We start from the raw sequence: 20,629 nt of genomic DNA, 5'->3' as shown, positions 1-20,629 counted from the left end.
TGGAGAGGTGTGTGTCCCAGAGTAGATCCTAGCCAGCTTACGTCTTAGAAAAATGTTATTTTAAACCACATGAAATGGTTTGCATTCAATCATCACTTTACCTGTGAAAATAGCGGTTTCATATGATCCAACTAAATATTGTAAAATGTCAGATACCAAAAAGCCCAAGTGCTGGATGTACGGGTTCATCATGCTTTACATGCCCAACCCCTGATTTGTGTCTCTGCTTAACCGCATGGGAGTTCTGGGCTCTGCCCTTCTCATCATTCTGGCCAAGCACTTTTGAGTCAAAGACAACTAACTGTATAACCCTCTTCTTCCCCAACTCCAAGCCTGAAAGTGCTCCAGAGGAGCGGTTCGTGGGGAGGTTTCTACTGGCTTATTCTCTGGACTGGAGGTGGCAACCCAGAGACTCAGAGCCGCTGACCGAGGCCCGTCTGTGCCATGTGATGGTCACAGATGCCGAGGGTGCTCCTTGCCCAAAAGCAGCCCGCTTTCCCTCATCCTCATTGCCAGTCACTTCTGACTTCCACTGGCATCCAGGTGGTTTTCAGCAAAGAGCAAACACCTTTCTCCGAGGTGTGAGAGTCCTTGAAAGAGGAGGAGGGGACAGCAGCAGGAAGTCATTACCAAGTCCTTGGGTTTCACTTTTAAATCCATCTCCAAGTTCACCTCGACATCTGTAAGCAAGCTTCATGGCCCTATCACTTGCTCTGTGACCTTGCGGCTCCAAGGACTGGCTCCTCTGTGACAATGAAAACGCGTTGAACCAGGACGCCCTTGACAAAGACTTCCCCAAGGCTTGGGTCACTGGGCTGTGGGAAGTGACTCACAGCGCCTGGCCCAGTTCCGCGGTGATCATGGTGAGATTGCTCCAGTGAGTCCATCTCATGAACGATGTGTATGGAAATCACCCACCAACTTCAAAGCACCAAATAAAAGTGAAACTAGTGATAGGAAAGGGAAGAGGGAAAACATTTAAAGGAAAAAGAGGTCTCTGAGCAATGGGCTCACCGAGGATGGAGACTCCCAAGTGCCCCTCCTCAGGGTCGGGGATACCATCCTGCCTACGCCGTTGTTTGGTGTACAGTATTTTCGAAGCTGGAGGTGAGGTGTTTGGATTTTTGGACCTAGTGAGGAGTGGGGGTAGGTGGGCTGGGGAAAGCCAGTGTTCAATGTGGGTCCTGCAGGTGCAGAGCTACCCCTGCTGGCCAGTTGGACAGCGGCCAGGACCGTCTGAGTCTCAGTGCCACCTGCCCCCATGCTGCTGCCTGGCTCCGTTGCCTTGGGCATCTCCAGACCAGGGGGTTCTGCCCTGCAGCACTGGCCACAGTGCAAGTAGAAGGCCCCCACCCAGGGAACCCTTGCCTTCCTCTCCTGGAACTGAGGTTTCTACAGCTCCTCTCCTGTGAAGAGCTTCCATCTATCCTTTGGCACCCTCTGGTCAGAGCCAACCCATCTACTTCTTTATTCCAATACCTCCCCTCTGATTTCTCCAGGTCTTGTCTTCCCAGCACATTCCTGGCATTCCCTTCGTGGATGCCCCCATTTGACTCCATCTCAGGGCTGAAGAAGGCACAAGCACACTCCTGAGTCCCTGAATCAGTTTTCAAACACCTGCTCCTCAGTGGAAGGGTGCTGTCTCGGTCCATCTTCTGTTGCTGTCACACAATACCTTGGGCTGGGATATTTATAAAGAAAAGAGCTTTATTTATCCCACAATTCTGGATGTCCAGGAGCACAGCACCTGCATCCACTCCATTTTATTTTCCTCATGGTGAAAGGACATTAGAGAAGCTGGTGTGTGTGCAGGAGGGGCAGCACAGGACACAGGTTGGCTTTACCATAACCTGCTCCATGAGAATGACTCCATCCTTAAAAACGCTTCATTAATCCCCTCCTGGGGGCAGGTCCCTCATGATCCCAGATACCTCCCAGAGGCCCTGCAGCTCAACACCACTACACTGAAACCAAGCCTCAACCCAAGGGTGGATGGGGACAAACCTGCACCTGGCAAACCTGAATCCTGGAGGCTGTCATCACCCAGGACTTATGAGACCCTCGGAAGTCACCTCTGTGACTGCAGCTTCCTCTCCGTCCACCCCCCTCCACCTGCCATGGAGCCTCCCTCTCGTGGAGACCAGCCTCCACTCAGTCCTTCAGCCCCCTGGGCGTTATCAGCCCCTCACAGCCCTCGCTTCCTTCCTACACAGTCTGGACTCCATGGTCCAACATGTTAACTGATGTCCCCACCCAGGGACCCTGGATTCTCCCGTTCCTTCACCCTTCCACACACCTAGCAGCCCCTTACCCCACAGGAACTGAAGGCCACTCAGAAAATGGCAGACCTGTGTGGTTGTCACCTGCGCTATTCTGTAGTCTCCAGTGGTCTCCAATGGTCTCCAATGGAAGGTGCTGTCAGCATCTCGATGTTCCTTGTGTCCCTTGTGTCCTCCATCCCCTCCTTAGACTCACGCTCATCATCCTTTCCATCATGCCCAGCAATGATCTCACCTGCTATTTCACAGATAGAGTGGAAGCTGCGGGGCCAGCTCCAGTTCTGCTCCCCCTGGCTCCCAGTGATGGCCTCACTGGGTATGTGGCCTGAGCCCCTTTCCTGCTCTTTTCCTGAGAACTTCAGCCAAGGGAAAGGGACCAAGAGACAAAAGTGACTTCACGAGGCAAGACCCACAGTGCCAAGGGAATGGCCTTGGGTAGACTCTCAGAGTTGGGGTCTGAGAGGGCAGACCCATGGGGAAGCTCTTCTGGAGGAGACAGTGGGACTGAGGATGGCCTGGGAAGAGGAAGGCAGACCCTCCAGGCAGGGGGTGGCTCTGAGAGAAAGGCGGGAGCGTAGACAGGTGTCATGCTTCTGGGGACCAAGTGTTGGCCAGGCTGGGGTGAAAGACACCTCAGGCTCAGGGGAAGGCCAAGCATAGATGCCTGCCCACAGGCTCCCGCAAGCCCCACTTCTCCCTGTCCTGTGCCTGGCCACCTCTGGCCACCATGTATCTTCATTCCACGGATCTGTACCTCATGCCTCCTGCGCCAGGTGCCACAGATGTGCTGCAGATCCATGCAAGCATAAAGATGTAGCCCCACCACTTTGTGACGTTACAGGTGGAAGGTTTGCGCTGTGTCATACACCACGCCAAGCACTCTGCAAGCACATCTCGCTGAGCTGTCCAGCCCTGTGTGGCTGGCACAATTGTAATTTCCAGGAAGACACTGAGACTTAGGTTCAATCACCCAGCCGTTGCTCTAAATAGTAGGTGGTGCCAGAGGTAGTTGAACCTAGGTGAGTGGATTTGAACCCCTAAGCTCTGCCATTTTCTTAATGGCCTATAATGATTGTTTATTCTATAGCCTGTGTGTTTGCTGAGGGCAAGAGCTTTTATTTATTGTTTTATATCTGGGACAGAAAGAAAAATCTTTTTTCACATTTTAAACTTGTTCTTGAGCTATAATTTACCTGCAGTAACATTGGTGTGCCCCAAGGGCACAGGTGATCACTTTTGCAAAGGTTTCCATCTGGGCACCTCCCACGCCAGCCAAAATACAAAATTCTTTCTCTCCCCAGAAAGTTCTTTACGTCCTTGGGCAATTTCTCTCCCACCCCAGGTTACCAGTGGTCTGACCCTTACCAGTACAGACTGTTCAAAACCCGCAGGTCTCATATCATGAGACCAAACCACATATGCCATTTAGTGGTCTGGCTTCTTCCAATAGTACATTGTTTCTAGCTGCTTCTAAGTTCTATTCTAGGAGGTCATTCCTTTCTACTGCTAAGGAGCATTCCACTGCATGCATATACACAATTAGAAATGAAACACTGATAAAGCTGCGGTGACATTAGAGGATAGGCCCCCCTGAGGGCTCCATCTCTCTTGCACAACTGGGGGGGGGTGGGATTGCTGGGTCACATGACAACTTGCAACATGACTGGACGAGAAAGCACCCACTTGTTTTCCAAGGAGGTTGCAGCCTTTCTTATTCCCACCAATAATGAATGGAAGTTCCAATTGTTCCATGTCCTTGATAACACTTGGGATTGCCAGGCGTTCTGTCCTTTTAATTTGCCATTTTTAAATTATTTCAAGCTTACAGAAAAGATACCAAAATAGTACAGAGTCTTTCTCTATCAACCAGGTTTCTCCTAATGTTAGCAACTTGTATGGCCACAGCACTATTATTAGAGGCCTGAGATGGCTGTTGGGGTGACACCATTTACTAAACTATGGACTATTCAGAATCCACCAGTTCTTCACTAATGGAAAACAATGTGTCCCAGCCTCCAATCCACTGTTACCTCCTCTCTCCTAAGGAGTCACATTCCCAGCCCTTTTAATTTTTATTTTGAGGCAGAGTGTCACTAAGCTGCATAGGGCCTCACTAAGTTGCTGAGGCTGACCTTGAACTTGTGATCCTCCTGCCTCAGCCTCCTGAGTCCCTGGGATTACTGATATGCAGCAGCATGCCCAGCAATCTTAACACTTTCTAAGTGTAATTGTCAGTGATTTTATAGAATGTCCCGAAATGTGGGTTTGTCTGATATTTACTTATAATTAGTTTGTTAAGAACACCCAAACCTGGTGTGCTCTTCTCAGTGTAGTGTCACAGGTGAAATAAAGTTGATGTCTTAATACTAGTGATGCTAACCTTGGTCACTTGGCTGAGATGCTGTGGTTTCTCTGCTGCAAAGTTACTATTTTTCCTTTCATAATAATAAATATATTGGAAGCCAGGTGTGATGCCGGACGCCCATGATCTCAGCGATTGGGGAGGCTGAGGCAGGAGGATTGCAAGGTCAAAGCCAGCCTCAGCAACTTAGGAAGACCTGCCTGGTCTCAAAATAAAATAATAATAATAATAATAATAGAAAGGGCTGGGGATGTGGCTCAGTGGTTAGGCACCCTTGGGTTTAATCCCCAGTACCCAAAAAGAAAAAAACTGGGGGAAGATCTTGTGAGACTAGACGTGTTCCTGCTTTATTCCAGCTTCTGTCTACTACTTCAGCCTCGTGAGTGCACCTGGCCTGCACCAGTGACTGTGGGGTGACCTGACGGACTACCTTCCTTGCCACTTCTGTGGGCGCTGACTATAGTGGTCAGTGAGACAGGCTCTTCTGTCTTCCCCATTGGTCTAACCCACTGTGCACACACCAGCCTGGGCTGCGTGGAGTCACTGGTTGCCATGTGACTTGGAGGCTTCCACTCAGTCCTGGGAGCTCCCTCCCCATCCTTGGTACAGGCTTCGTGTTTCTGAAGCACGTCCTCACTTTGTGGCCCGTCTTTTCGGTTTCAGTCATCTTCACCAGTGAGGGGCTTTCCGCCGTGGTCTGCGTTTCTCTGAGGACCAAGGTTGCATTCGTGATTTCTGAAGTGGCAGAGCCCTTCTCATGGCATCCATTAGCCTGCCCGAGTTGCGAGTGGGGTGTTGGCTCAGGCCTCTGCCCATCCTTTGCTGGATAGCTCGGGTTCTGATTGGCTCAGGTTTCCCTAGTAAGTTGGTTTTGTTCCACTTACCACTTCATATCTAACACCGACATTCACCTCCTGCTTAAACCTCCCCCTTCTCCTTCCACCCACCTGACCCCTCCTCTGCTCTCTCTCTCCATCACCACGAGGTGCTCACAAGACTGGGGTCCCACCAGCTTGCCCCTTGTCCCCGCTGGGATTCCTGTCCTATCTAAGGTGGAGTGAACTGTAAACCCCATCTAACAGTGACTGGTGTTAGGCAGCTGGTTTTCTCTTAAGCAAATCACGTTGAGGACAGCCCTCCACATATTCCTCTTAGACTTACCTATGTATGTAGCATTTTCTGTCCTACACCTTTATTTCTATAGATCCCCAAATCCCGTGACATTTCTCTTCAGCCTGAAGGACATAATTTAGCTTGTCTTGAGTACAACTCTGCTGGTAATCAGCTTTCATTGATCCAAACATGTCTATTTTTATCCCTCTTTTACAGATCATTTTCATTGGACATGGACTTCTAGGTTGGCAGTTATTTTTCCCCCCCTAGCATTTTAAAGGTGCCCAATGTCTCTGGCCTGTTGCTGATCCCTGGATACAGTGTCCTTTATTCCTGCTACTTTCAAGATTCCCTTTTTACTTTTTTTTTTTTTCATTAGTTGAACTATGGTGTGCCCAGGTGTGGTTCTCTGCATTTATATTTCCTGGGTTTATAGAGCTTTTTGGACTTAGGCAGTGTTTCCCAGTTATTCTATAAGAAAGAACCATTCCTTCTCTTGTGAACGGTTCTGAACTTGTGAAGATTTGGCTAATATATTTTTTTCAGATATTTTTCCATCCTCTTCTTTCTCTCTCTTTTCCTAAGGGGGCTCCAATTCCTGACATGTCGGACTGCTTACATGTCAGACCCACAGCTATCTGAATCTGTTTATTTTTTCAATCCTTTTAAAGATCATTTTTTCTTCTTATTCTTCAGATCATACAATTCCCATCTCAACTTCACAGACTCTTCCTTTCATTCTCTTCACATGTTTATAACCAGCTGCTTTAAATATACGTATTTTTTTGACCAAGTCAAATGTCCCTGCTGCCCTGGGCTCAGTCTCCACTGAGTGCTTTCCTTACAATTCTGCTCAGCGCCTGTCCATGTGGTCAGCAGCTCTTCTGTTGCATATGGATGTTGTCAGTAGTAGTTGCAGAGACTCCAGAGTCTGTTTTCTGTCTCCGGTGGGTGCTGAGTCCTGTTTTAGGGCTCAGCTCGACCCCCCGGGACCTGTGTCTGGTGAGTCTGGGGGCACACGAGCCCAGGCAGTCATAAGACTTTATCTGGTGAGACTCGAGCTCCAAACTCTACCTCCCGTGTGTCTTCTCAGGATTCCTCCCAGCTTCTTTGGGCCAGCTAAATCAGTTGACTCCAGGTCTCCCCGTGTTTCTGCAGCTGCCGAGGGCACTGGGAAGATGATCCTCCAGAGAGGCTGGGACTCTGCGTTGACCAGCACCGTGCCTCTCCAGCACTGCCCTCCCTCAACCATCCATGTTTCCCTCTCAGGCCTGGGGTGGCTGCCCTGCGGTAAGATGCTGTGTGTGCATGGCAAGCCCTCGGCGACAGGTTCACAGATGATGCCCACAGGCCACTGTCTCTAGCCACGTGCCCGCTCTGAGCTCTCACCCCCTACTCAGTGAACTATTGTGATTATACTGTGTGTCCCTTCTCCCAGGGAGGTCGCCCGTGCAGAGGATCATCCAGTTTCCCAGCTGCTTTGTGTGGAAGGTCACTCTGGTGCCAGTTGTTCCTTCAGAACTGGGAGTCGCGTGGCCCTGCTGAGCTGAGGAGCTAGCCGGGGGAACGCGTGAACACCGCGAAGCCCTAGAGCGGTGGAGAACGGCAGCGAGGCCTCATCTCGTGTGAGAAAACCAAGTCCCAGAAATTAATCCAGATGAGGGCTCAGGCTGGTTCTCCTTCCCCACCCCTGAACTCATTGTAAAAGGGTCTCTCGGTAGGTGGCAGCTCAGGAACCCTGGCCGGTTCTTCTATTTCAGATTCTGGAGTTTCATGGCTAATGTGTTTTAAAGCTCCTACTGACATAAGCATCTGCTCTGGACCTTCCTGGGCTGCCTCTCCTTCCGGGATGGCTGCTCCCAGCAGGAACTGTATGAGCCACGGGGGGGGGCACCAGCCAGTGCCTGGTGTGAACGTGGCTCTTCTGTCTGGGATGAGGAGTCCCCCGTGATCTCATGCTGTTGGGAGCTCTGTGCTAGTCCCCCGACGAAGCTGTGAAGGGAGGAGAGGCACTTTCCCTGTCCACTGAAGACTCGACAGTAGCCGACTTGTCATAAGGGCGAGCAGAAGCCTGCGAAGCCACAGCGTGTTGGGTACTTGATTCCAAAGTCTCAAACCCTTCAGATGAGCTGAATCCATGAGGGTGTTCCTGAGCTTCATTTTGTTGTCTATAAAAGAAGATTGGGCAGCAAAGAGAGGGGGAAAGTCGGAAAAGAATTAGACAGGAAATGTGAATGAAAGGACAGTGAAGGCAAAGAATTCGAGTGTGTGACTACACAAAGAGGAGGTGCAGATCTACAGACATGTGTTTCTATGTCATCTGTGAAATAGACAGGGACAGGCCCTGGCTGCTCCACCTGGAGGAGCAGGCCTCTCTGACTTTGTGGACCTGCTGGGGCTTTAAATGAGACAAAATGGGAGCTGCTTGGCCCAGAGTCTACCCCTACGTAAGCAATCAGCATCATCAGTGTCATTGCTACCATTGGTGTGCTTGCTTCCTGCTCTTGGTCTAGCTCATCGGAGGGATGGACTTGGGCCAGCAGCTGGCCCCTCCTGACTCACCCAGTGCACTGTGTTGTTAAAGCTCCGAAGTTCTGGGCAGGTCTGAAAGAATCTAACCTTTTCCCTAGTTAGGATTATGACTGGTGAGCCAAGTGCACCTGGTTAAGTCCAGGTGTACAACATCCCTGGAGACACCCTTGCAAAAGTGGAAGCTTGTTAAAGAAGCAGGAAGAATAAGAAGTGAAAGGCCTTCTCTCCCTGTTAAGTAATTCTAGGAGGCACAGCGAGCCCACCCTCCTTAGTGAGAGCCAGTAGCTCCACAGAACTGGGTTTAGCAAGTATTTGCACATTATCTTACTTAAGGCCCGCTCCCCGACCTCCCCAGCCCTGTGTAGTTTGTCAGTGCCATCCTGGTTTCCCATCTGAGGACACAGGCCCAGAGGGGCCACACTATGTCCTCAACTGCAGCACTGCCCAGTACTCCTGTGGCCGGGCACAGTGTTTAAACTCAACACTCATCCAGACCCCAGTACATCCTAATTGTCCTAGTTTTCTATCCATGCCATGAAAAATCACCACAAGCTTAGTGGCTTAAGATCATGCAGAGTTATTACCTCATGATCACTAAGGGTCACGAGTCTGGGCACCACGAGGCCACGGCCAAACCCAGATGTGGGCAGGGCTGCCTCCCTCTCTGGAGGCTCTGGAGGTGGACTCTCTTGCACAGTCACTGGACAGGTGGCAGAAGCCACTCCTGTGTGGTTTGAGGACTCAGATCCCTGTTTCCCTGCTGGCTGTGGACAGGGCTTGTTTCCAGCTTCTGCAGCCTTCTGTATTCCTGGCTTCTGTACGGCTCTGCTCCAAGTCAGCAGCAGAGGGCTGAGTCCCTCTCCTGCTTCAGATCTCTCTGAACTTCCCTTCTGCCTCCTCACTTATTCATCAATCAATCAAAGATATTTATGGTGCAGACATCATGTGACAGAATGCTGAAGAAAATACAAAGAACTATAGAGATGCCAGGTTTCCTCTTAAGAGTGTGCAATTTAATGGGTACATGTTCAAGACCTGGAGATGTACACAGATACTGCATGCAGCATGAATTCAGAGGTAGGAGAGGGGGCTTCCATGGGCTCAGATGGTTGAGGATATCTACCTGCAGGGCCATCTGCATGGGGTCCTGAAAGACAGGAGAAAGTTCAAGTGACAGTGGCACAAGCCAGGCCAGGGACTGGGCTATTCTGGGGTCCAGAGGGTCCACTCAATTAGCAGCCTCAGAGCACTTGGAGTGCAGGCTTACAGACGTTCCCTGAGGATAAGTGGGGAATCGCAGGGTCCTGGGACCTGAGCACGTCTTCTCTGAGCAGGTCAGTTCTTGGAAGGGCATCATGCCGACCTGCAGCCACACTCTGCTGGGGAGCTCCCTGGGTGCCACCCAGTGCCCTGCAACCACCCAGCTGGGGTGTTGCAGCTGCAGAGTGCGTGGTGTGCTGTCAAGGAGCTTGCTGCCAGGTGTGGGGAGGACTCCAGAGCACTGGTGAGGGCATCCAGGCCAAGTACTCCTGGGGCAAGAAGATGCGGCCCCCTCTTGTTTTCTCTCTTCCGGCACCAGGACCATGGGCTAAAGTCCTGGGAGCAGCAAGCCTGAGGGAGCCTTTCCAAGCTGCTGGACACCAGCCTGTTTGGTGGGTTGGCTGAGTGGATAATGAGGTGGCTGCCACCTTCACAGGTCGGCCCTGGAGCAAGCTGAGCCCTCTGAACCCCGGAGGGTGGCAGGGGACAGCAGGCTCTCGGCTCCTCCCCCTTCTTCACTTGCTTTCAGGAAAGCCCTTCCTGCTTTTCTTTCCTTTCTTATCCTTTGCAGGGGTGGAGGGTGTTTCCACTGAGAGGTGAGAAGATTCATTTATGTTTCCTCACTCACCGGCAAGGTGCAATTGGTCAGGAGATGTGGCTAAGAGCCAGAGATGTGGCAGAGGCATTATATGCATCACCCAGGCCAGCCGTGACCTGCCAGGACCTGTATAGGCTGGAGGACCTCAGGGGAGGCATCTGCCATTGGCTAATCCCCAGAAGACCCTGTCCAGAGGCCCAGACCTGAGCCACACTCCCCAGAGGACCAGAAGAAAGGAGGGTGGCAACACCCCAGTCAACCGTGACAGGCTGAGGGTCTGCAAGATGTGGGCTCCAACACCTGGGCATGGCACCACCTGGGAGTTGGGGACCTGGGCATCCTGCGCATCCCTGCTTAGGAGTCCACCTTCCTCAGGGACCCCAACCTCATATAGATGCTGGAACATAAAACCTCCCATCTGAATGACAAGGCCGGCATGCCGTGTCCTGTCTTCCCAGTCTGTGATGGCTGCCCTGGGCTTCAATGCTTGTGAGAGAGCTTGGCACTACTGGAAGCACTCACCAGTTCTGTGACATGGCACAGCTGCCATGCTATGCCACCATCACCAGCACCATCTCTAGGTCTCTGTTCATCTTGTAAGACGGACACTCAGAACCCACTGATGTCACTCCCGAGGCCTCCCCTGCTGCAGTGGCCACCGCTCTAATCTCTGTCCCTGTGACCTTGACTCCTCCCCATACCCCACACAAATGCACTGGCACGGTGCTTGCCCTGTGCTGTGCTGATGCCACCTATTGTCCTAAAGCTTCCTCTGTCTTGTAGCACATGTCAGAATCTCCTTCCTTCTTGAGATGGCCTAGTCCTCAATCATATGCATGGCTGTATATGGTTTATCCACTCATCTGTGGATGGATACTAGGGTCACTTCCACCTTTTAACCATTGTGAAGGATGTGGCTGTCAACAGGGGTGTGTGAATACCTGTTCAAGCCCCTGCTTCCAATTCTTTTGGGTCAGTATCTGGAAGTGGAACTACAACACCGAGGTTCTGTAGGGGTTGCTGATTGACTGTTCCCAACCTCATTTGTGAATTTCATTTTTGGACCCCAAGAGAAATGGGTTTGTGTAGAGCCAGCATCTCTACCTTCTTCTCCTGGACAAGCTGTTGAGGCAGCTGGGCCCCTTTACACCTCATGTCATCTTGCAGCACAGCAGTGAATCTTTGCAGCACTGATTCTGGCCTAGGTTTGTTTCTCATGATGCATGACCACTGTCCACAAGTTACATCCTGGGAGGGACATGAGGCAGTGGGCAGAGCACGGCATCCCTCACATTCTTCATGCCCCATCCTGCCAGTGCTGCCCTCTCAGGAATCCTGGGGCTCTTCTGGGTTTCCTTGCATATCCCCATCCTCTTGTAAGGAGGATGCGCTGTTGCCCCTGAATCCCTGCTGGAAAGAGGGTGGGGGGAGGAGCCAGTCATCATCGAGGCCTGTATGAACCTTGGGGCCAAGGTTCCAGTGCAGGACACCTGACTCCCTTGAGTCTGCTAACTCCCCTGACAACAGTGCATCTGGCCAGGAAAAGGAAGGGAGACGCCACACTGTGCCCCCAGGGTTCACGGCATCTCTCACAGCCAGAGCTACAGAAAGCTCTGTGGACTGACCTCCCTGGGGACAGGATCTGAGCCCCCACAGGACCACTCCCAGGAGGTTTCTGGTGTCTACCTGTAGTCCAAGGGTAGCATATCTTGCAAGAGTGTGATGGCTTATATCTTAAGTGTCCCCCTAAAGCTCATGTGCTGAAGGCTTGGTCCCCTGCAGAAATGTCAGAAAGGCCATCTCTGTGATGTGCATTTCATAGGACAATGATGGGACCACACCTGTACATACAGGGACTCTGGTGCCACAGACTGGCCCCTGAGGGCTCAGGTGGTTTTGGACGTGGGGCTATGCCCTGGAAGGGTACAAGGGAACTCAGCCCCTTCCTCTTGCTCTCTCTGGCCACCATGAGGCGATCAGCTTTGTTCCCTCAAGGACTCCCCATGATTCCTGCTGGCCATGGACTGAAGGTTCCGACACCCAGGGCCAACCTGAACCTTTCCTCCTTTGGTTGAACTCAGGTATTTCGTCATGGTGACCACAGAAAAAAGTATCTGGTATCCTTGGCCTGGTTGTAATGTAGAACTGGGACAGTGTCTCAGCCAGAGAAGGAGGAGGGGAGGGAGGGCAAGTGTCCAGTGATGGCTTTCAAAGTTCAGTGCAGGCCAAAGGCATGTCATCTGGTTGGCTCTCTTGGCACAGGCAGCCAGCCCCAAACCCACTGGCTAAAAACAACAGTCAACATAGCTCCTGGTTCAAGCAGGCAGAGCTCCGCCAGGAGATGCAAGTCACCAGGTGGCCAAGCCAGCAGGACTGAAGAAAGCCATGCTCCTATGTCTGAAGTGTCACTGAGGATGGGCAGAAGGCTGGGCACAATGGAACGGTCATCTGGAACACCTCCACGAGGTCCTCCCAAGGTGGCTCAGGACACCAGGGCAAGGCATTCCAGTGAACAATGTAAATAGCTCCTGTGCTTTCATGACCCAGTCTTGGAAACCACCATGTATCCCATCTGATGCATTCTATGGTTGACGCAGTCACGAGTCACCCAGACTAAGCAGAGAGGACACAGATGATGAGAGGAGGGCCAGAACATCTGCAACTGTACTCCCATCTCTGTGAATGTGCATTTGAGAGGACAATGACATTACCATGCCTGCACACATGGTGACATTAGTGCCAGAGACTGTGGCACACGAGGGGTTGTGTGGTTTGGGAGGAGCAGAATTCACATCTTGCTGGGTGCCAGATTTCATGGATGAGATACGACTTGCAAGCCAGGCCCTGAAGGATAGGACCCCTACTATGGCAAAGAAGGAGAAGGTGTGTCCCAGCAGGAGGACACTTGTGAGCAGAGACACAGGAGAAGAGGCGGGCAAGGGCAGGAGGACTCTGACCGTGTGCTGCAGGAAGAGGGGGCCTCAGGAACAAAGTGGACCCAGAAAGGTCACATCAGCAAAGATCAGGGATAGGGTAGGAGGAGCATGGCTTAAAGAACCCACAGAGGACAGAATAGGGTGGTGACCTGAGAGGATTTGTAGGAGTCAGGAGAGGAGGGACTCAGGCTCCTGAAGAGCTGAGAACTGGTGATGGTGACTACTCGGGAGCCTGGAGGACTTGGAGGGCTGGGGTGATGGCTTCACCTTGAGAATAAGGAGGCCTGTTCTTCCTCAAGGGTGGGAGCAAGGGAAAGAAATGGGTTACTGATGAGCTTCTGAAGTACAGAGAAGTAAAGCAAAGGATGACCTCAATCCTTTGGTTAAGCAGGGAGGGATTATTTACTGAGAGTTAAGAACCACTGGTGAGTATGTTAGATACTTACAAAATGTGATTTTCTTATTCTAAATAATTGTACAAGTCACTTTTACTTATTTTAATGCTTTTCCTGATTACAAAAACACAGCTACTATAGAAAACTTTAAAAATATTTTAAAACACAAGAAATCAAAGTCACCTATATCCTCCACTAACACCTATGGGCAAGGGGTAGAAGATGGTTTTATTTTCATGCAATCTATTATGCAGAAATAATTCGGTTTTACAATGCAGAATGCAAATATTTTATATATTTGAGATTCTGTAGGATTTTGTATATGCTTCAGCATTCTGAACACATCTGTGGAAGCAGCCCCCCTCTTGAGATACCATAATTTTTCTGCTTTGGAACATCCAGAATGCTCCCGATTGGCTGCTATTTTATCCGTGTATGGTAGACATCCAGATGCTGTATGCATGTGATAGAGATGTTTCAGGCCAGCCTCTCTGTACTTTCCTTAGCACACACACACTTCTTCAAAACTCTTGAGGCCTGCGGCTAAGTTACCTTTCCAGAAAGGGCCATGGTTTTTTACCCTTGCCATAAGGCAGCCCACGGAACCCCCCTCAACATCTCCATCCCTGAGAAGAAGGACTTGAGAAGCTGCTGCTTCTGGTAGTTGGCACCTGGGTCCTCAGTTTAGCATAAAGCCTGAGGTCCTGTTCTAAAGATCAAGAGCTCAGAAACAGGGCCCTGTAAGCGCTTCCTTCCCGGGAGCCTTCCTGAGGGGTGTGTGGGTCCGAGGGGACTTGAAGGTGCTTTTCCGCCGGCGGTTCTGGTACTTCGCCACCACCGCCGGCTCCAGATGGACCAGATGGACCAACTGTCTGGCCAATAAGAAGAGAAGGACAGAATCAGGCGCTCGCTATTTTTTGATGGTGGCTTTGACTAGGCGGAAATACGCGGGGGCAGGAGTCTCGGGGAGGGCAGCGCTTTGCCCTGAAGTGGCTCTGCCGCGCGCTCACCCACCCGGCGGGGGCCGACGGCGGGCGCTGGGCTGGGGCGCCGCCGAGAGGCGCAGGAGGCCGGGCGGGGGTCGGGGACCGCAGCGGGCTGGGAGCGCGCCGAGGGCGGGGTGTCCTGGGGCCGCGCCCAGCCCCGCGCTCCGCCAAGTTTGCGCGCGGTCTCCGCCGACTCCCGGTTACCTGAGCCGGCGCCCACGTCACTGCCACATCATCTGGGCCTTTTATATTGCAAGGAAACAGGAAAGAGGGAAGAAAAGCGTCGCCGGAGCGAGCCAATCGTGGGCGGGCGGCGGCGGGAGGAGCGCGAGGGCCGGAGCGGAGCCCGAGCCGAGGGGCGGCGGCCGCTCCGGCCGGTCTGCGGCGCTGTCCTGGCGGCGGGAAGATGCTGCAGTCCCTGGCTGGCAGCTCCTGTGTGCGCCTGGTGGAGCGGCACCGCTCGGCCTGGTGCTTCGGCTTCCTGGTGCTCGGCTACCTGCTCTACCTGGTGTTCGGCGCCGTGGTCTTCTCCTCGGTGGAGCTGCCCTACGAGGACCTGCTGCGCCAGGAGCTGCGCAAGCTGAAGCGCCGCTTCCTGGAGGAGCACGAGTGCCTGTCAGAGCCGCAGCTCGAGCAGTTCCTGGGCCGCGTGCTGGAGGCCAGCAACTACGGCGTGTCGGTGCTCAGCAACGCCTCCGGCAACTGGAATTGGGACTTCACCTCTGCGCTCTTCTTCGCCAGCACGGTGCTGTCCACCACAGGTAGCAGGCCGCGGCCACCTCGCGCCACCCACGCGGCGCCCGCGCCTCTCCATCCCCCGCCCCCAGCGTCTGACCCTCGCTGGCCCCTTCTGCGGCCCGCGAGGGTGCGCGCCGCAGCGAGGTGGCCCCAGAGCGTGACTTGGTGAGACCGCCAGTAACTCCAGGGGAGTGGTTCCTAAGTAACTCCTGGGGAGTGGTCCCTCACCTAGGGCCTGAGTAGCTGCAGGGGCTACATCTCCCACGCTGTCTCTCGGAATACCCTAAGCTAGATCTCCAGGTGAACCGGTAGCATTCTGGCCGCCCAGCGGCTAGGGGGTGCGCCTGGTGCTGTCACCTTCCTCCTGACCTGCTCCCAGAAGGTGGAGGCCGCAGAATCTAGTAATGATAATTCTGCAGGCACCTTCAGGACTGTGCCTTCTCTTTTGATAACCATGCATAGATATTTAGGCTCTTAGTACCGGGAGGCAGTTTCGGCGTAGCCGAATGACATCACTCTGCTTTTGCAGGTGACCTCTAACAGGCCGATCTGGTTTCCTTCAGAGTAGGAGGAGGGTTGGGGAGTGGAAAGCAAGTGTCCGATTGCCCAGGAGCCGACAAAATGGGGCACCCTGATTCAGCAGTTATTTCAACTTTAGGTATGAGAGGTTCCCGGTCAACTTCAAAGCACCACCTCCTGCAGGGCTCAGGAATGGAGCAGGTCCTCGGGTGCACCGGGTGAGGTGGGAGGGGGCACAGGCCCCAGTGCCATCGCTGGGCTGGATTAGATCCAGGAAGGCTGTTTCCCCAGCCTTGGCCAGTGGGGCGCACAGCGGCGCTGAGGTAGAGATAGGTGTCTGCCCTCTGTCCAGAACCTCACAGGGCTCCAGCACAGCCCCTTCTCCTCATTGAGATCAGCCTGTGAAGCAACCCGTTTTTGTGAGCACAAGGTCACCACACACTTTCTAGTTCCCAGAGTAGCTTGGAATGGGGGTGGGGGTGGGGCGTTGTGATTCCTCCCACTTTGTAATCTCCACCTCCAACCTTTACAGGTGGATCCCCTTGGGTGTGACCTCCTACCTCGCTGGACCTCCCAGCCTGTTTGTTCATAAACCCCACCCCCACCCCGGGGCTATACCCAGTTGGTGGTTTTGGCAATTACTTATTAATGAGTGATACATAACAATGTCCATGAAGAGCATGTAAAACAATTATTCAGAAGTCTGGTGTGAATTACTAAGCTGACTTAAATTTATCCTGAAATAGACAGAAGTAGAAGTCTAGCTTGTGTTATGGAATATTAAAAACATAGCCTTAAATAAGACAAACCTGTGTCTCCCTTTCTGAAGATGGCCTCTGCCCTAGAGACTCTTTAATTTTTATTTCACCAAATGCTGCCTCCACTGTACTTACCAGCTCTGTCTCTCTGCCCAGGCAGAATTCACCTTGCCTTTCTGTTGAGATTAAGCTTGCGCTAGAGCAAGATCCCTCATTCTCTACAGAAGTCAGTATTTCCACAAGGCTACAGAAGTTCACAATGGGGTCATGATGCTGGGTACGCATGCTGAGAAGGGTGACAGCTCTTACTGTGTACCTTGCAGACATGACAGGAATGAGGATGCCAGGTGGAAAAGAACCCACTTGCTTTTCCTTAGGGTGGGGAGGGTTGCCCCTGAGTGGTGAAGCTCATGTATAAGCTCAATATCATACATCCTTAACAAAATGTCCAAAGTTAGTGTATATCTTGCTTCCTCTGAGAAATTCTTGTCTATTTAAGATGTGAGACATTCTCACACTTTTTAATTAGTAAAAAAAAAATTCAGTTCCTGTAGAAAAGGCGCCAGGGACAGATGTCTTATCATTGGTATTCAGATGGCATTGGGGTTCCTAAGAAAGTCTGGATTCATGCAAAACAAGGGTTCATTTAGGAAAACAGTGCAAGGGGCACTTAGGGACAAACCCAGTGAAAAAGGTGCCTCTTGGTTTGGAAAATTAGCAGGTCAATGAACTCTGTCGTGAGTACAGCCATTCTGAGTCCAAGGTCCTCCTCTGTTGGTTTTGCACTGAGCCCCTTGTTGGACACAGTTGACTGGATTTGTGGCAGAGGGTCAGGTCACTTTTAGATTAAAGCTGGTATACTTCATTACTAGGAGAATCTTCTCTGGAAGAGAGCCAGGCAGCTCAGGGGAGCCGGAACTGCTCCTCTCTCAGGGCACATGCTTGTCCTTGTCCCTCTCATCCTTACAGCCCTGTCAGCTGCCAGCTGCTGCATAGGCACAGCCCAACCTTGTCTTGTGTGGAGTAGTAGTGACCGGCATCTCAAAGATGCTGTCCTCAGTCAGCCATTGCTATAATACAGGTCCGTCAGTGCCTTTGGGTCCCAGTCGCCTCATCCCCCAAATTCTGAGGCTCCATTTCTGGAAGGAACTGGGTGAAGTCTGCATGGTCTATTTGGAAGAAGCCTTAGCTTGGCCGGATACAGCAGTGTTTTTCTTCATTCTTTGCCAAGGACTCAGAGTATTTCTAATAATCAGTTTAATACCTCTTTACTTCCCCCTGTTGAGGGGAGAAGACTTTCTCCTCCATTGCCAGGTTCATGGCTGAGGCACCAATAATGAAGGACAGGCCGACAAGAGACATCTGTTTCAGTTTTACATGGCACCGGAGTCTTGGGTGATGGATAAGGAAGTTCTTTTCTTTTGGACTTGGGGTGGGTGGCCCTACATGAGTGTCATCCTTGGCAAAAGGTCCGACAAACCTTGCATTGCCTGCTTCAGGGGGGAAGAGTGAGGAGGAGGAGGTGAGGGCAGCCTTCCTGCTCTCTCTGGTGCCATGGTGCCGTGTTTTGGAGTGGCATGTGTTGATACCCACCACCCTTAATCCAAAAAAGACACAAAGACCTCTCCATGGGAACCAGATGAGAATGCAAGAAACAGAAGTTTCTGGAGGGAAGAGGGGCTTGAAAGCCAGAGGAGAAGACAGTATTCCCACCTGACTCACACTGTAATCTCTCCCGAGGATCAAGGACACGTCGTCTAGGTGATATTTGGGGAGTCAGATGTCATTTTATTAAACTGTTCTTTAGTAGCCACGTAAGACTTTGAGCTGCATCGTTCATTCTTTATCATTCTATTTTCTATTTGTTCTTTTCAGATATACATGACAGTAGAGTGTATTTTGATATATCATACACATGGGGAGTATCGCTTCCCATCTTGTGGCTATACATGATGTGGAGTTTCACTGGTCGTGTGTCACGTGTGCACATAGGAAAGTGATGTCCGATTCAGACTACCGAGTACATCATTCATTCTTAAGAACCATATGTGGTATTGGTTTGCCACAAGTGTGCTTCTTGACTCACCCCCACCCTGCTAAACGGCCACATCCCGATGAGGGATGCTGGGTAAGATGGTGTTTTATTCCTATGCTCTCTAAGCGGTGGCTACCTTCTGCTGAAGGGGGATCCACAGGACACCCAGTCCATTTCTGTATTTGTAGCCATGGCTCCTTTCTGCAGGAGGCTCTCTGGTCCCTATTTGTGAAGAGATATTTCAAAACTCTTAAAAATGTGTCCAGTAAAGGAGCTTGTTTGGGTTTGTTTGGAGTGGTCCCTGATGTAACCAGATAGGGGGCTACCAAAACAGGAGTGGTTTTCAAAAAAGATGTAAGAAAAGGTAAAAGGGGGTGTGGTGTGCAGGATGGATGCATGGTGTTTGAACTGTCAGTTAGAAATGCGTTTTCCCACCAACACAGATTTCTGGAGCTATTAGAGTAGAGCAGGGCTGAGCCAACCACAGCTCAGTTCCTGGGCCTGACCTGTCCCCACTGCCTGTGTTTGTGTGGCCTGAGCCAAGAATGGCTTCTGTGCTTTCAAATGGTTGGGAAAATGTCAAAGGAGCAGTAATATTTCCTGGCATGTTAAAGTTTTATGACAATTAAATTTCATGGCCCATAAGAAGTTTTATTGGCCTGCACCACACCCGAGCATTTGTGTCATTTGTGGCTGCTTTCCGGCTACTGTGGCAGAGGTGAGTAGTGGTGATGGAGACCAGGTGGCCTCAAGACCCAGGACACGTCCTGAGTGGGCGTTGGCAGACCCAGTGTGCTCCACTGGGCGCAAAGCTCCTGGGAGCCCTAGGGTTGTTCTGCCCACATGTCACTCCCTTTGGCACCTCCTGCAAACAGTGTTGCTTCTCCAGCTCAAGAGGGGTGCAGCACGCTCAAGAGGGGTGCGGCACCTGAACTGTGGGTCCCTCACCAACAACTGCTTCCAGAAACGGGGTGGTTATTACAAGTGTCACTGATTTGGGGGCAGATCTGTGACAATGCCTTTTCTGTGGGCAATAAAGCTGTGTTGGCATGGATGATCTTACGTAAAACGTGGAGAAAAAGGACAGTGAAGAAGGCTGAGCAGAGTCCACCCGAGCCAGGAGGGACGGGAAATGGTGAGCGCAGCTTCTGGCCTTTCCCCCAGGAGAGCCTGGGCCTGGATGCGCCTTCACGTTTACTTCTACATGTTGCCCTGCGTGGGTTTCAAGCCCATGGATGACTCAAGAGGAAAAGCACAGCCCCGGGGTGTGGTGACAGGTGATGGGGACAGGCAGCTTGGCATCCACACAACTAAACAATGTAAGACATATTCTTTGCCCCTCTCGGGTGCCAGACTGCAAGTGCATGCATCGTCTTCCAGGTGTGCAAGGAGTCAGTGAGGTGTGGCCTCCACTGTCCTCCCCTCTCAGGGGTGGAAACACAGACCTGGTCTCCATGACCCCTGACAAACTGAGCTGGCATTGGCTGTGTTTCCAACAAGTTCATGGCTTGAAGGCCTGACCCCACATGGCAGACCATGACTACATTTGAAGGCAGGGATTTTAAAGAGGAGATTGATTGAGAATGAGGACCATGTTCAAAGGCAGCCATCTGCAAGTTTGAAACAGGCCTCTGAAGGAACTCAACCTGCCCACACCTCTACCTCCGACTTCCAGAACTAGGAGCAAATAAATTTCTATTGTTTAGCCACCTCATTGTGGTGTTTTGTTATGACAGATCTAGGGAACGAAGCAAGAGGGGCTCAGCTATTTTTAATGGTATGAAAAAAATAGATTCAGGAGCACAAGAAACAGAAATTTTAAGTCTTTTTACTATTGCAAGTTTCATGTACTGTACATAAGTAGGATGTCACCTTGGCAGAGCTAATGGTTGTCGATGTCCTTGACCCATTAAGAAAAGGCTTCAGCATGCTTCTGCTTAAGTCATAGAAGTGTGCAATACACTCTGGAAGCATTTCCACCCAGTGATGGTAACAGCGAGCGGATTCAGTGCTTGAATGTATAAACCCATACTTGTCTATGTAACAGCAGCTCTTGAATATTTTGAAGAGCTTTTTATCCCCCAAACTACAAACTACTGTTTTCTCTACACCTGTTTT

At 51.4% G+C, this 20,629-nt stretch overlaps 1 protein-coding gene across 1 annotated transcript in view; it reads left to right on the top strand.

Moving 5' to 3' along the window:
* Nucleotides 1–14,602: 14,602 nt before the first annotated feature.
* The window catches only part of Kcnk1 (potassium two pore domain channel subfamily K member 1), a 41,232-nt gene continuing 35,205 nt past the window's right edge, over nucleotides 14,603–20,629 (top strand). The window contains exon 1 of the mRNA XM_046432121.2: nucleotides 14,603–15,222. Within this exon, the coding sequence (XP_046288077.1) occupies nucleotides 14,868–15,222 (355 nt within the window). The 5' untranslated portion in view covers nucleotides 14,603–14,867. The remainder of the gene's footprint in view (nucleotides 15,223–20,629) is intronic.

Source organism: Marmota monax, unplaced genomic scaffold (genome assembly GCF_021218885.2).
Source record: "Marmota monax isolate L192 unplaced genomic scaffold, Marmota_monax_Labrador192_F-V1.1 WCK01_AAM20220418_F8-fsc00071, whole genome shotgun sequence".
Classification (NCBI taxonomy): Eukaryota; Metazoa; Chordata; class Mammalia; order Rodentia; family Sciuridae; genus Marmota; species Marmota monax.
The sequence above is the reverse complement of the archived record's forward strand: the minus strand, read 5'-3'. Positions and strand labels throughout refer to the sequence as shown.